The sequence below is a fragment of the Phocoena sinus genome, chromosome 14 (assembly GCF_008692025.1).
Source record: "Phocoena sinus isolate mPhoSin1 chromosome 14, mPhoSin1.pri, whole genome shotgun sequence".
NCBI lineage: Eukaryota > Metazoa > Chordata > Mammalia > Artiodactyla > Phocoenidae > Phocoena > Phocoena sinus.
In genome coordinates, this window is record NC_045776.1 from 81,105,849 (window position 1) to 81,122,823 (window position 16,975).

At 38.4% G+C, this 16,975-nt stretch overlaps 1 protein-coding gene across 3 annotated transcripts in view; it reads right to left on the bottom strand.

Moving 5' to 3' along the window:
- The window catches only part of RAD9B (RAD9 checkpoint clamp component B), a 32,435-nt gene that overhangs the window by 6,388 nt on the left and 9,072 nt on the right, over positions 1-16,975 (bottom strand). For 2 of the 3 annotated variants that reach the window (XM_032603657.1, XM_032603659.1), the window contains exons 5-10: positions 11,151-11,250; positions 7,633-7,739; positions 4,181-4,287; positions 4,031-4,095; positions 3,357-3,479; positions 1,951-2,188 (exon numbers count right to left, since the gene is read on the bottom strand). In XM_032603657.1, coding sequence (XP_032459548.1) covers positions 1,951-2,188; positions 3,357-3,479; positions 4,031-4,095; positions 4,181-4,287; positions 7,633-7,739; positions 11,151-11,250 — 740 coding nt within the window. The remainder of the gene's footprint in view (positions 1-1,950; positions 2,189-3,356; positions 3,480-4,030; positions 4,096-4,180; positions 4,288-7,632; positions 7,740-11,150; positions 11,251-16,975) is intronic. The other variant, XM_032603658.1, reaches the window with a different exon arrangement.

The following is a 16,975-nucleotide window of genomic DNA, read 5'->3' on the forward strand; positions in this document are numbered from 1 at the left end:
TGGAAATATATTGCCTGTGTTTGGATAGAATGACTCAGCATCATAAAGGTGTCTCTTAACATCCCCAAGTTAACAGAAATTTAAGGAAATCCCAATTAAAAAAATACCAACAGACTTTTTCTGGAGCTAGATAAGTTGATATTAAAGTTCAAGTAAAAAATACACATTCAGAATAGCCAGGAAAAACTGACTAAATCTACAAAGGGATACTAACTCTACCAGACATTAAAACATACTCTGAAGGGGTGGAACTGGACCTCAGGGGAGGAAATGAGAAGATTTTATTAAATACCCTAGGGAAAGTCCCTGAATGCCATTCCAAGGGTTTTAGGTGAAATCCTATGGGCGAAGCAGAATGATCCAAGAGACAATAAAAGCAGGAGAGTGATGTATAACAATAACTAACATTTAATGAGCACTGACCATGTGCCAGCTCCATGTATTAGCCCAATTAATTTTCATAACAATTCAATTGGGTAGCAGCATTATTATTCCTATTTTACTAACAGAAAGAAAACTGAAGCAAAGATAAGTAACTTATCCAAGTTACACAGCTAATAAGTGGCAAGACAGAGATTCCAACCCAGAAACTCTAGAGCCAGTGCTCTGGAGTCCTATACCTCATTGTAAATATAAGGTCTCAAAAGAATCTTCTGGTACACTGTGAAGGAAACCAGAGTGAAGGAGAATGGAGGCATGGAGGTCAATCAGAAGGCCCACCATAGTTCATATAGAAGGTGATAATGGTCTAAATTATTTACCCATAATGTAATATCATTTTTGCAGGAGTTAAGGCAAATAATTCCCTTTAAAAATAGAACTTTCTTTTTAGAATTTAAGTGACATGATAGGAAATTTGAAGAAAAGAGTGCTGTAATGGTACTCATGGAGCTTACAGCTCTAAATGTCACTTTCCCTAGTGAGGAAATTGGCAATCTTAGTGAATTTCAGGGAAGTGAAGCAGCAGGAAAATGTATTCCTGTTGCTGCCTGCGAAAAAGTAAGCACAATATGTGTGACCAAAAAACAGGATGAGGAAAATGTTTCTGTATAATGAAAAGACAGATTTCAGTTTTCACTTTATGGCCAAGCTAGTAATTCACGAGAAGAGAAAATTGCCATAAGTGCCAGGCATATCAGGTATTCAATAAACACTGTGGCATCAAACTGAATAATAAGTGGAGTTTACTATCCAATTTTACTACCCTAAAAGTCTTCATACAGTGTAAGTAGTGACTTTTAGTAATATTATTTCTCCTTAGAGTTATTTCTAGCTCTAAGAAACTCATATTTCCAAACCAATAATAACAACAGCAAAACAAGCTTGAATAAAACATCAATATAAACATGTAAAACAGGGACTATCATTATTTGATACTTCTAATAAATTATGTTTATCTTCAGTTCAGTGGATTTCTTAAGGTTTAACACTATAGCATTTTGTGAAGTTTATCATCCATCTAGTAAAATGTTGGTAACATAATAATGTTCTTAACTGGGACACCACTATGAAGGAATTTGTGATGTTTGTTGTGATGAAGTTTACATTTAGACTACCATGAATAAAGGATTTCCCAACCAAACTTGAAAAATAAAATTAGAAGGACATGTATTTTAGAAAGCAAAGTATATGACTTTAGCATATTATTAGTATTCAAAGATAAGTATGCTATAAGAAATCATAATTTATTCTTTAAAACAAGTGACTCAAATTTCTATTTGAATATACTTTGTTAGAATTACTCAATGAGCAATTTAACTATTTTGTATTGACATTCTGTAAATCAGCCTTTTCTCCATGTCAGACTGGTTTCACCTCTCCCCTAGCAAAAAATAATAAAATTAATTTCCCGGATATTGGGGGTGGGCTGAGGCAGGGAGATTGCAAAGGGAGACGGATGACGAGAGTTCTTGACTGAGATGCAGTTGTGTCTCAGTGTTTTTCTTTTACCTTCCTGAGATGTGAAGATCCTGGCACTTCCTCCGTGTCACTGACACTGCTTTCTGGTACTTCACTAATGTCTCTGTTCGCTCTTTCCTTTAATGGGCTGCCACGGTTTTCCAATGAAGAGACTTTCGTGCGAGTCTCAGAATAAAGCCTTTTGGGTACTGCTTTTCTCGAGATATACTCTGCGTCCTTGCTGGTTACATTTTTACCAGCCTCTGAATTTGAATGTATCAGCTCTGACCTGAGGTATTAATAGAGATTAAATGAATGAACTGTTTACTTTGAAAGATATATTTTTATATAACTAATGGATCAATATGGGATGACAATAACACTGGTTTAGGGAATATACTGAAATAACATTGAACTAATTGTTGAAAGTTAAGATTTACATACATGATTATCTAGAAAGTCTCTTGACAGATTCAGATTTTTCAGTAAAACAACCCAATGTATATGAGACAATCTTGTGACACGGTAATAGGGCGAAGTTAGAAAAAAAGTCAAATAAATTACAGTATGATAAAATTGTATAGAGTCATTAAAAATCATGTTTCCAAGTTATTATCAACAATACTGGAAAATGTTCACAATATAATATTTTGTGGGAAAAAACAGAATACAAAACTACATATGCTATATGACCCAATCTTGTTTTAAAATGCAACTGTATGCAAAATTAAAAGTCTGAAAGAAAACACAGTGTGCCAAATATTAACAGTGGCTATCACTAGATGGTAAAATTGTCAGTTAACAACTTATTCTTTGTACTTTCCTACATTTTCCAAATTTCCCATAGTAAGTTTATGTTACTTTTACAATGAAGCACCTTCCACCAAAAAAAAAGTTATTAAGAGACAAAAGGGGGAACTCCCTGGTGGTCCAGCAGTTAGGATCCGGTGCTTTCACTGCCGTGGCCCAGGTTCAGTCCCTGGTCGGGGAACTGAGATCCCTCAAGCCGCGCAGTGCAGCCAAAATTAAAAAAGAAAAAAAAAAAAAAAAGAGAGAGACAAAAGGGAAGAAAAAGAAGAGAAAGCAATGGCTGTTTTTCCCTCTAAGAAAGAGAGTTCTGGGTAGTGAATACAAACTTTCCTGTGAACCTTAACACTATATCACTCCTAAAAAACAACTACTGAAAATGGAAATGAGTTTTAGGTAACGACAAAGATAAACCAGGCAGTCCTGTTAAACTGTGATCATAAGAGAAAAAGCAAATATCTAGTGAAAGATGGGTGATATTTCTCTGTTACAGTTAGGTCTTCCTGGAGCTTTCCTGATTCAGTTAAAATTTCTGATCTTCTAATGTTTTCATCCTCAATTGTTTCCTAAATGAATGCCATTTAATTATTTCAGAATAAGACTGCAATGGCTTTATCCCAACCAATAAAGACATTAAAACATGGCCTTACCTTTTTCGTTTTTGTGAAAGACACAGTGATTGTGGAGAAGATGCTCTACTTGGCTCATCAGCTAATGTAGCCAAAATAAAGTTGGCTTCCAATAACATATCGTCAATACTTAAAGCCATGGGTCTAAAAAAGGCAAAGTCAGAGCAAACATCACACTAATCACACACTCATCTTCTGATGGACATTGGGAAAACATTAAAAAATGATAATTTTGGAGTAAAAAGAAACAGTAAAAGTCTTGTCTTTTCACAAATCGAGACAGTCCTAAGAACTAAAAGGGTCCTTAGAAATCATCACATCCAATTTCATAAAACACATTCATCCTAGCCCAATCTCTCTGACATTTTAGTTCTGAAATATCATATAAAGTACCATAGTTTCATAGAGATTTAACTTGTTTAAGCCATGTATAATTTTCTAATTTGGCAATTTATTCAGTATGTCAAGTTTATAAATGTTTTTACTCTTCAGAATAATATATCTTTCTAAATCAAGTTACCAATAAAAAGAACTCTAGGTTATGACATCTTTCAAAATTTTAGTTTGATAAGTGTTGCTAGTAAAGTTAAGGAATTCCTGAGGTGTGAATTAATTTCAAAGTGAACCAAAGGGTTTTATTATTAATGTATGACAAAAGAAAAAGAAACAAACTCAGAAATTTCCCAAGGACCTACTTCCCAGGAAAATCAAAATGAATGGCTATAGGAGCATGTGTAGCTTCTGAAAATGTCAGCATTCCCTGAAAGGAAAAAGAGGGGGAAAATGTGAAATCTTTATTAAAAATTGCCATTGATAATTCTAATTGGACACAAATTTTGGTTTACCTTCAGTTCTTTGAAGCAAAATGTTATTTCAGTGTTGACTCCAATTTGATAGAAGTCAAACTCATCTGGCCCAACAAACATCTCACTGTATACAGAATTGGTCAAATCTGCTCAATGTTATAGGAAAGTAAAGAATAAAATTAGTTCCAGTGGTATTTGTTAAATTTTGATAAGAAAATAAAGCATAAGTGATAAGTTAAAAATAGCCACAAATTCTCTGACATTCCTTCATTGAGAGGTGGGGTCTATGTCTATGTCCCCTCCCCTTGAATCGGGTGAGTGGGCTCTTCGTCTGCTCTCACCAATAGGATATGGTGGAGTGACCTGGTGCTAGTTTCTGGTCTGGGCCCAGGCCTTAAGAGACTGGCAACCTCCACTTCTTCAATCCCACAAGCCACACAGGGCAGCCAAAAAAAAAAAGGTAAAAATCAACTTAGAATGGGAGAAAATATTTGAAATCATATATATGAAAAGGGGAGAAAAATAAAAAGACAAATAACTCAAGTGAAAAATAAGGGATGTGAACAGACATTTCTCCAAAGAAGATATACAAATAAGCAATAAGAACACAAAAAAAGATACTCAACATCATTAGTTGCTAGAGAAATGAAAATCAAAACCACAATAAGACAACACTTCACACCCACTAGGATGGCTATTGTCCAAAAGACAGACAATAACAGAGGTGTTGAATTTTTTTTCCCCCAGAGGTGTTGAATTTTGTTCTCTAATATTTTATTAAACTTTTATGTGCATTTTTTAAAATGAAAATATGATGATACTACGCATACCATTTTATAATCTATTCAATAATGTATCCTGACTATTTTTCCATGTCAATAAGTACATTTTCCTAATTATTTATGTGTGTTGGTGTTTTGTGTTTTCCACTACAAAATTAACTTCAATAAACATCTTTGACATACACACCCAGAGAGAAAGAAATGTATATATACACACACAGAAGACTTCTTTTTTTTTTTTTGGCCATGCCACATGGCTTGCAGGATCTCAGTTTCCCGACCAGGGCTTGGACCCAGGCGACAGCAGCGAAAGCACTGGACCCTAACCATTAGGCCACCGGGGAACTCCCAAGACTACTTTTAATAGCTTCATAGTATTTCACTAGACCAATCTCCTGTTGTCAGATCTAAGGTATATAGAAAGAGATGAACCAAACTATTGAGTACTTGTCTCTAGACAGTGGGATTTCAGGTGACTTTATTAGTGCTTTTTATGTGTTTTTAATTTTCTTCAATGAACATGAATTATGTAAGTGTAAGAACAAAGGAGAAATGGTATATATATTTTAAAAGGACCAAACAATACCTTACAAATACCTTCATCTCAATCAAGAAGGCTCATGTCATGACTTGTGTTTGCTGGGGGCGGCGGGGTTGGGGGGGTGTCACTGGATTGGGAGGTTGGGACTAGAAGATGGAAACTATTATATAGAGAATGGATAAACAACAAGGTCCTACTGTATAGCACAGGGAACTATGTTCAGTAACCTGTAATAAACCATAATGGAAAAGAATATGAAACAGAATATTAAAAAAATTAATTAAAAAAAAGAAAACTCATGTCACTCCCAGTGTGCTGGCGTACAGTAAGTTCAATAATAAAGTTAAACAATTGGGTCCCCAGTCAACCATAACTATAACTACTCATTAGAAAGCTTCTTACAAGGGACAGTGTCTGAATAAATGGCCATTTATTCAGAGATGGCATTATGAATATAAAACAGACCCTTTCACTAGCCAAGCATATATTTTCCAGATCATGCACCCCTGAGTGCCAAAACAGAATGCTAGATGGGACTTTGAGAGAAGCAATAAGAGCACAGTGGTAATGAGACTAAGCCCTGGAGCCTGACAGTCTATATTCAGATCATAATCCACCACTTATTAACTGTGTGACAGCAGGCAAGTCACCTAGTTTCTCTGTGCTTCATATTCTTCATATAGAAAATGTATACTAATAGTACCTACATCACAGACTTGTTACAAAGATCAAATGGATTCAGAAATGTAAACCATTTAGAACAGAACCTGGCACAAACTAGACCCTGCAAAGTCGTCTGACCCAACTTAAGCCCTGGTTATACTGGTTTTTCACTTCAAAATAATGTTTCTTCCTTTGTATTCTTTCTTTACTGCTATCACCAAAAAAAAAAAAAAAAAATCCAAGGTCAAAGAGTCTCAGACAAGTGGTGCCCATAATACCCTAGTAAATTTCCTTAATAGCAAAACTCCTGACTTAATCATGCTTTAGTTTCTCCATTCCATCTGTATAACTCTTAGAAGAGCTGACTTAATATTCACGTTGGGGCTTCCCTGGTGGTGCAGTGGTTAAGAATCCACCTGCCAATGCAGAGGACACGGGTTTGAGCTCTGGTCCAGGAAGGTCCCACATGCTGTGGATCAACTAAGCCCGTGCACCACAACTACTGAGCCTGTGCTCTAGAGCCCGCCAGCCACAACTACTGAGCCCATGTGCCGCAACTACTGAAGCCCACGCACCTAGAGCCCACGCTCTGCAACGAGAAGCCACAGCAATGAGAAGCCCATGCATTGGGAGAAGAGCAGCCCCCGCTCACCGCAACTAGAGAAAGCCCGCGCACAGCAACAAAGACCCAATGCAGCCAAAAATAAAATAAATAAATTTATAAAAAATAATATTTCATTCATTAAGAAATATTCATATTTTCTGTCCTATATATTTGCCATCTGGAATATCTTACATTTCTAACTTAAAGTTACTTTTCCTTTTTATGTGGTCAAAGATCATCTCAACTGGATTGCTGGCCTCTTAATTTTTCTTTATGCTAAATACAAAGGATGAGAAATACACCTTAAAATTTTAACTGAAAAAATATTTTTCTCAGTAACCATTCTAATTTTATTTTTTTTATACATTTATTTATTTATTTATTTTTGGCTGTGTTGGGTCTTCATTGCTGCGTGCAGGCTTTCTCTAGTTGCGGAGAGCAGGGGCTACTCTTCCTCACGGTGCACAGGTTTCTCATTGCGGTGGCTTCTCTTTGTTGCAGACCACAGGCTCTAGGCATGCAGGCTTCAGTAGTTGTGGCATTCGGGTTCAGTAGTTGTGGCTCATGGGTTAGTTGCTCTGCGGCATGTGGGATCTTCCCGGACCAGGGCTCGAACCTGTGTCCCCTGCATTGGCCCAGTGGGTTCTTAACCACTGTGCAACCAGAGAAGTCCCATTCTCCTAATTATAAAACAATCTGAATTTCAAAGCCAAGTATTTTAATTACTGATTGTGACAAATTTCTCAGGTCTCTTAAAAATTTTAATGATCTTTCTACATTTTACTGCCTTTTAGACAAGAAAAAGTATTATGTCACTAATATTTACTGTATAACCGTACAGTAATCAGGAAAGCCAGGAAGTAATATTCCATCAAAGCACAGTGACAGATATAATCCTTACCCATTGATTCCTCATTAGAACTCTTAATGCAAACGTTCAGTGGAGTAACAGCAAGAGTAACTTCCTCTTGACTCGATGTAAAAAGAACAGTTGCCTCAGCAAGCACTCTATAAAATGTAAGGAACAATAGTACATTATTTGAAGAACAAACAGAAAGAAATTATCATATTAAATGGGACTCATCTTTAACCTGGAAATAAATAGGTTAACTGTCCTGGATTTAGAAAAATCTACCCAAAAGACCTATCTTCATTCTTCTATATGAGCTGGTATATTTTTAGTATATCTTAAAATTACATTAGGAATCCCCTGGCGGTCCAGTGGTTAGGACCCGGTGCTTTCACTGATGGGGGCTGGGATCAATCCTTGGTCAGGGAACTAAGATTCTGAAAGCCCCTCGGCTGCAGCCAAAAAAAGAGAAAGAATTACAACATCATTTGAAGGCCAAGAGAATAGCAAAATATATTCTAAGTAAAACATGTGAAAACTGCAGAATAAACCAAACACTAGAATAAAATATCTTTAATTCTATGCTTTCACATCCCCAATACATTTTTTAACAAAAACGACCTGGGACCATACTCCTAAGGGAGATAGTAGAAAATGGAGATGTTCAAACAGAACTGGGGTGAACTATGCTGGAGATGCAGTAGAGGGGTAGAGGTTTACAAGCAGTCTGCTGCCTGTGTTCTCTTTCCCTTTGTCACTTGTCCTAGATTATTAACTATTTCTTTCAAGGTTGTCCTGACATCCCAAATGTCCTTTCATCCTGGGCTCCCTTTTTTTTTTTTTTTTTTCAGTACGTGGGCCTCTCACTGTTGTGGCCTCTCCCGTTGTGGAGCACAGGCTGCGGACACGCTGGCTCAGCGGCCATGGCTCACGGGCCAGCCGCTCTGCGGCATGTGGGATCTTCCCGCACCGGGGCACAAACCTGTGTCCCCTGCATCGGCAGACGGACTCTCAACCACTGCGCCACCAGGGAAGCCCTGGGCTCGCTTTTAAAAAACACCTTTATTGAGATATAACTCACGTTCTACACAATTCACAGATTTAAAATTGTTTGATTTGCATTTGCCTAACAACAAATGGTGTTGATCATCCTTTCCATGTGCTTGTTGGCCATTTGCATACGTTCTTTGGAAAAATGTCCATTCAAATCCTTTGCCCATTTTTTAGTTAGGTTACTTATTATCTTTTTATTATTGCATTAAAAGTTCTGGCCTATTTTTTGTTTGTTTTGTTTTGTTCTTCATTGCTGCGCACAGGCTTTCTCTAGTTGCGGCGAGCCAGGGCTACTCTTCGTTGTGGTGCGCGGGCTTCTCATTGTGGTGGCTTATCTTGTTGCGAAGCACGGGCTCTAGGCACGTGGGCTTCAGTAGTTGTGGCACGTGGGCTCAGTAGTTGTGGCTCACGGGCTCTAGAACACAGGCTCAGTGTTACAGGGGCTTAGCTGCTCCACAGCATGTGGGATCTTCCCGGACCAGGGCTCAAACCTGTGTTCCCTGCACTGGCAGGCGGATTCTTAACCATTGCGCCACCAGGGAAGCCCTGGCCTATTTTTTAAATTGAGGTGAGGTCAGATAAAAGTGAGATTCTTAGAATTTCTGTAATGTTAGTGTTAACCTGCTAATAGACATTAGATTAGCAGAGTTTCTTGATGCCAAAATGTCAGGAACACCTACCAAATTAATCTGGAAACTTTTCAAGTGTTAAGGGAAAGGTGTTGTACAAGATACTAAACAACCTGATACCAGAAATGACAATATGAATGTGCAATTCAAAAAGGAAGAAAAACACAAATTGCTAATAAATATATGAAAAGATGCTCAAACTCCCTAGTAATAAAATAAACACCAAAAAATGATTTTTTTTATATTAAAAAAAAAAAAAGACTATGTCTTCCATAATAGGAGTTTCCTTCTCTCTTTCCCTCTCTCTCTCTGGTTACCAGGTGCCATGTTGTGAGGACAATCAGCCAGCCTACAAAGAGGCCTGCATGGTGAGGAACTGAGGCCTACCAGCAACCACATGGGTGAGCTTAGAAGCTGACTTTCTGAGGCCTCCCACAGCCATGTCAGTGAGCTTGGGAGTGAAATTCTCCAAGTTCAGCCTTCAGATGAGACCACAGCCCTGGCTGATGGCTTGACTTCAACCTCATGAGAAACCTTGAGCCAAAAGCACCCAGCTAAGTCACACTTATTATTTTGAAGTAATAAACGTCTGGGTTTTTTTAAAGCTTTAAGTTATGGGGAAATTTGCTTCACAGAAATAGGTAACTAATACACTATCTTATGCACTACTAGCAGCATTGTTTGTGAGGGCAAAAAGTCGGAAACAACCAACTTTTTCACTAATAGGGTAATGGGTAACTAAATTATGGTTCACTCATACAAGTAAAAATTATGCAATCATTAAAAAGAATAAAATTGATTTAACTAGGGCTTCCCTGGTGGCACAGTGGTTGAGAGTCCACCTGCCGATGCAGGGGACATGGGTTCGTGCCCTGGTCCGGGAAGATCCCACATGCCGCGGAGCGGCTGGGCCCCTGAGCCATGGCCGCTGAGCCTGCGCGTCCGGAGCCTGTGCTCCGCAACGGGAGGGGCCACAGCAGTGAGAGGCCCGTGTACCGCAAAAAAAAAAAAAAAAATTGATTTAAACTGACATAGACACTAAAAAAGGAAGTTGCCAAACAATAAGGATGGTAGGACATTTTCTTTTAAAAAACTATGTATGTGTCTAGTAGGTGATATAAATTTGAGAGAGAAGGAGAAAAAGAGAGAAAGAAAGATATTCATAGCTATAGGGGAAAAGAAAGTTATAGAAAGACTGGCTATAAATAGAAGATGATATAGAAGGATTACACCAAATTGTTAATAGATGTTAAACCCCTGCCAAGTGGGATATATGTGGCAAGTAGAGGAGAAAGACTTCCATTTTTCATCTCTGCACTCTTCTATAAATTTTAGATGTATTGCAAGGAGCATGTATTTCTTTTGTAATTTAAAAAACAATAAGGATAAAATATCTTTTGGCTTACAAAGTAATTAATGTTTAAGCTACAGCTTAACTGAAAAATTAAGTACCTTTCACTGACAAATATGTCCCACTCATTCTCTAGAAAAAACAAACAAACAAACACTTAGGGATAAAATCAGTTCATGTAAAAGTGTTAAAATTTCCTCATGCTGTGTGTGTTAAGACTCAGATAGAAGGAACCATATAAATGCAAAGTATTATTAGATAATATATTTTTCTCTTAATACCACTTGATGTAGAAAGCCACTGATGGGATACTTCTAGAACATTTTGGCCACTAAATTATTATTTCTACCATTAGGCAGTTATTATCTACTTTTACCTTTCTCAAGGTTTCCTCTTGATCCTTTAAGGTGATTTCTACAAGTACAGTGTTAGCTTAAAAAAATGTAACTGATTTAAAAGCTCTAGGCTATTAATTCTTTACTCTGTGACCATAATATATTCAGAAAAATAAAAATAAACAACAGAGAACTCATTACCTTGGTTGAATCACTAGTGTATTAGAACACATATTCTTTTCAAAAATAACTTGCAAAGGCTGACTTTCTTGAAAACACAAATTATGAATCCTTTTAATACCTTAAAAATAATAAAGCAACCCGTTAATAATTTTAAGTGCAAAATTAACAGATTTTTAAAAGTCTTTAAGTTTCAGAGCCAGATTAAAATAATAAAATTAAAGTAATATTTAATATCTGACAGGTGCACAAAGCTTACAAGAAGCACTATCCCTTAATGAATGTGTTTATCGCTCCCTAGTGGACACCATGTAACATGTCACACCCTCCAACCAATTAGGCAGTAGAGTTCCCACATTCTTTTGAAATACAGGTAATTTCTTAAATTGTGTGTAAAATAGTAATTGCCCACTACAGATCATATGTCTATGATTCTTTTTCAGTATTTTTCATCCAAACTGATATTTTTGGATGGGAACTTTAAAAGTAAAACCTGAGCATCCGGTCTGTGAATTCTTTCCCTCTGAGAGGAGGAGAGGAGTGTGGAGCAATAATGGCTACGGCCCAATGTACCGGCAACTGCAGGATATGTTGTACGTACATTACCTCTGATCCTCACAATATGCCTATGGGATAGTTACTTGATCTCAGAAGAGGAAAGTATAGCTCTAGCTCTGTTAAATGACTTCAAGGCTATGCTGTTTTAACAAGTATAGCTAGAATTTGAATCTAAGTTTGTTTTATCTCTCTTTTTTTTTTCTGAATCTGAGTTTGAATATGGAGCCCGTGTAATAAAATCCAGGTGGGCTATAACTTTCTACAGCATAATAATATTATAATAAGAATCAAAAGGATTCACTATAAACATTTCTCAACTTATTTTTTAACTGAATTAATAACAACAGCAATATTTATTATTTTCATAAATATTTACTGAGCACTTACTGTGTACAAGGCTGATCAGTTGTTCTTTCCTTTTGTTTTGTTGTTTTTTGTTTTTTTTTTGACCGCGCAGTGAGGCATGTGTGACCTTCGTGACCAGGGATTGAACCTGTGCCCCCTGCATTGGGAGTGCGGAGTCTTAACCACTGGACGGCCAGGGAAGTCCCTGACCACTTAGTTGTTTTTTTTTTTTTTTAATTAATTAACTATTTTTTTGGCTGTGTTGGGTCTTTGTTGCTGCATGCAGTCTTTCTCTAGTTGCGGCGAGTGGGGGCTACTCTTCATTGTGGTGCGCGGGCTTCTCGTTGCAGTGGCTTCTCTTGTTGCAGAGCATGGGCTCTAGGCGTGCAGGCTTCAGTAGTTGTGGCACAGGGCTCAGTAGTTGTGGCTCACGGGCTTAGTTGCTCTGCGGCATGTGGGATCTCCCCGGACCAGGGCTCTAATCTGTGTCCCCTGCATTGGCAGGCGGATTCTTACCCACTACACCATCAAGGAATTCCTGATCAGTTGGTTTTTAATGGATAACAAACCACAAAATTTAATCAGAAATTTAGTGGCTCAAAATAACAAACATTTGTTATTTCTAACAATTCAGCTGAGTGGCTCCTCTGGTTTGGGTTGGCTTAGCTGTGGCTGGATCATTTTGAATGGCCTCATATTCATATCTGGGGCCTCACAGTTGGGACAACAGGGACAGCCGGGATGGCTGGGGCCTCTCACCACATGGTCTCCTATCTTCCAGGAGTCTTCGCTGGGCTGTGCTTATTCTCATGCTGATGAAAATGTTCTTAGTTTAACAATGGAAGCTGACAGGCCTCTTGAGGCCTAGGCTCGGAACTCACACAACATCACTTCTAGTGCATTCTATTGATATAAAAGCAACTCCAAGGCCAGCTGAGATTCAAAGTAGGGAAACACACAGGGATGAATTTGGGAGCTGTGGACTAGCAAAGAACAACTCAGACAAAAATTTCTGACCTCACAGAGCTTACATTCTAGCGAAGGGAGGCAAACAATAAGAAAATCAAAAGCAGTACTTCCCTGGTGGTCCAGTTGTTAAGACTGCGCTTCCACTACAGGGGGCACAGGTTTGCTCCCTGGTCGGGGAACTAAGATCCTGCATGCCACGTGGCGTGGCCAAAAAAGGGAAGAAAAATGTACTTTTTGTACTTTTTGAATAAGGAGGTCAAGGAAGACCTCATGGAAAAGATGCCATTTGAGCAAGACTGAAGGAGGTCTTTGAAAGAGCAAGCCATATGCTATCTGGAGAAGGAGCTTGCTAGGCAGAGGGAACAGGGACCCAGCCTGGGACTCCCAGATCATGTGGTATCTTACCGGCCATTGTAAGATCTTCGGCTTTTACCTTGGGTAAAATGGTGAGCTTTTTGAGAGTTTTAAGCACTGGAGTAACATAATCTGACCTATTTTAAAGGGATTACTGTGGCTGCTATTTTGGGAAGACACAAAGCTCAAAAGTTGGCATATCTTACCTATTTTAAAAAATATTTTCAAGTTACTTTTAGATGGATAGGTAATAGAAGGTAATAGATGTACATGGTATAAAATTCAAAAGATACCAAAGAATAGACAGTGAAAATAAGTCACCCTCCACCTCTGACTCCTGCCACCCCAGTACCCTACTCAGAGGTAACTACAGTTACCAGTTTCTTAGGTATTCTTCAGAAATAGCCCATGCATATACAAGCACAATCATACCTCTATAACAAATAACTGACTTGGGTGAATGTTCTATTGGCATTGCCGAGGATGTCCAAGCTGAGAAATGCCTTATTTCTTTGCCATTCCTGATGCTTTTTTTCTTGCTACTTGCTTCCTTCCCCTTTTTCCTTAACACACGCTAAACACTTGCAGTCTATACCTTTGACCACACTGCTCCCTCATCATAGAATGCCTTCCCATTTCTGACTATTAGAAATTTAGCCCAGGACCAGATGCCTTCACAGGCAAATTCTATCAAACATTTAGAGAAGAGCTAACACCTATCCTTCTCAAACTCTTCCAAAATATAGCAGAGGGAGGAACACTCCCAAACTCATTCTACGAGGCCACCATCACCCTGATACCAAAACCAGACAAAGGTGTCACTAGGAAAGAAAACTACAGGCCAATATCACTGATGAACATAGATGCAAAAATCCTCAACAAAATACTAGCAAACAGAATCCAACAGCACATTAAAAGGATCATACACCATGATTGAGTGGGGTTTATCCCAGGAATGCAAGGATTCTTTAATATATGCAAATAAATCAATGTGATACACCATATTAGCAAATTGAAGGAGAAAAACCATATGGTCATCTCAATAGATGCAGAGAAAGCTTTCGACAAAATTCAACACATTTATGATAAAAACCCTCCAGAAAGTACGCATAGAAGGAACTCACCTCAACATAATAAAGGCCATACGTGACAAACCCACAGCCAACATTGTTCTCAATGGTGAAAAACTGAAACCATTTCCACTAAGATCAGGAACAAGACAAGGTTGCCCACTCTCACCACTATTATTCAACATAGTTTTGCAAGTTTTAGCCACAGCAATCAGAGAAGAAAAAGAAATAAAAGGAATCCAAATCAGAAAAGAAGAAGTAAAGCTGTCACTGTTTGCAGATAACATGATGTTATATAGAGAGAATCCTAAAGATGCTACCAGAAAACTACTAGAGCTAATCAATGAATTTGGTAAAGCAGCAGGATACAAAATTAATGCACAGAAATCTCTTACATTCCTATACACTAATGATGAAAACCCTGAAAGAGAAATTAAGGAAACACTCCCATTTACCATTGCAACAAAAAGGATAAAATACCTAGGAATAAACCTACCTAAGGAGACAAAAGACCTGTATGCAGAAAACTATAAGACACTGATGAAAGAAATTAAAGATGATACAAACAGATGGAGAGATATACCATGTTCTTGGATTGGAAGAATCAACATTGTGAAAATGACTCTACTACCCAAAGCAATCTACAGATTCAATGCAATCCCTATCAAACTACCAATGGCATTTTTCACAGAACTAGAACAAAAAATTTCACAATTTGTATGGAAACGCAAAAGACCCCGAATAGCCAAGCAATCTTTTTTTTTTTTTTTTTTTTGCGGTATGTGGGCCTCTCACTGTTGTTGCCTCTCCCGTTGCAGAGCACAGACTCCAGACGCGCAGGCTCAGCAGCCATAGCTCACGGGCCCAGCCGCTCTGTGGCATGTGGGATCTTCCCGGACCAGGGCACAAACCCGTGTCCCCTGCATCGGCAGGTGGACTCTCAACCACTGCGCCACCAGGGAAGCCCTAGCCAAGCAATCTTAAGAAAGAAAAACTGAGCTGGAGGAATCAGGCTCCTTGACTTCAGACTATACTACAAAGCTGCAGTAATCAAGACAGTATGGTACTGACACAAAAACAGAAATATAGATCAGTGGAACAGGATAGAAAGCCCAGAGATAAACCCACGCATATATGGTCACCTTATTTTTTTTTTTTTTTTTTTTTTTTTTCTTTCAGTATGCGGGCCTCTCACTGTTGCGGCCTCTCCCGCTGCGGAGCACAGGCTCAGCGGCCATGGCTCATGGGCCCAGCCGCTCCGCGGCACATGGGATCTTCCCAGACCAGGGCACGAACCCGTGTCCCCTGTCTCGGCAGGCAGACTCTTAACCACTGCGCCACCAGGGAAGCCCGGTCACCTTATTTTTGATTTGAAGGCAAAAATATACAATGAAGAAAAGACAGCCTCTTCAATGAGTGGTGCTGGGAAAACTGGACAGCTACATGTAAAAGAATGAAATTAGAATGCTCCCTAACACCATATACAAAAATAAACTCAAAATGGATTAAAGACCTAAATGTAAGGCCAGACACTATAAAACTCTTAGAGGAAAACATAGGCAGAACACTCTATGACATAAATCACAGCAAGATCCTTTTTGACCCACCTCCTAGAGAAATGGAAATAAAAACAAAAATAAACAAATGGGACCTAATGAAACTTAAAACCTTTTGCACAGCAAAGGAAACCATAAACAAGACGAAAAGACAATCCTCAGAATGGGAGAAAATATTTGCAAATGAAGAAAACATTTGCAAACAACAAAGGATTAATCTCCAAAATTTACAAGCAGCTCATGCAGCTCAATATCAAAAAAACAAACAACCCAATCCAAAAATAGACAGAAGACCTGAATAGACATTTCTCCAAAGAAGATATACAGATAGCCAACAAACATGTGAAAGAATGCTCAACATCACTAATCATTAGAAAAATGCAAATCAAAACTACAATGAGGTATCACCTCACACCAGTCAGAATGGCCATCATCAAAAAATCTACAAACAATAAATGCTGGAGAGGGTGTGGAGAAAAGGAAACCCTCTTGCACTGTCGGTGGGAATGTAAATAGATACACCCACTATGGAGAACAGTATGGAGGTTCCTTAAAAAACTAAAAACAGAACAGCCATACGACCCAGCAATCCCACTACTGGGCATAAACCCTGAGAAAACCGTAATTCAAAAAGAGTCATGTACCACAGTGTTCATTGCAGCTCTATTTACAATAGCCAGGACATGGAACCAACCTAAATGTCCATCGACAGATGAATGGATAAAGAAGATGTGGCACATATATACAATGGCATATTACTCAGTCATAAAAAGAAACGAAATTGAGTTATTTGTAGTGAGGTGGATGGACCTAGAGTCTGTCATACAGAGTGAAGTAAGTTAGAAAGAGAAAAACAAATACCGTATGCTAACACATATATATGGTATCTAAAAAAAAAAATGGTTATGAAGAACCTAGGGGCAGGGCAGGAATAAAGACACAGATGTAGAGAATGGACTTGAGGACACGGGAGGGGGAAGGCTAAGCTGGGACG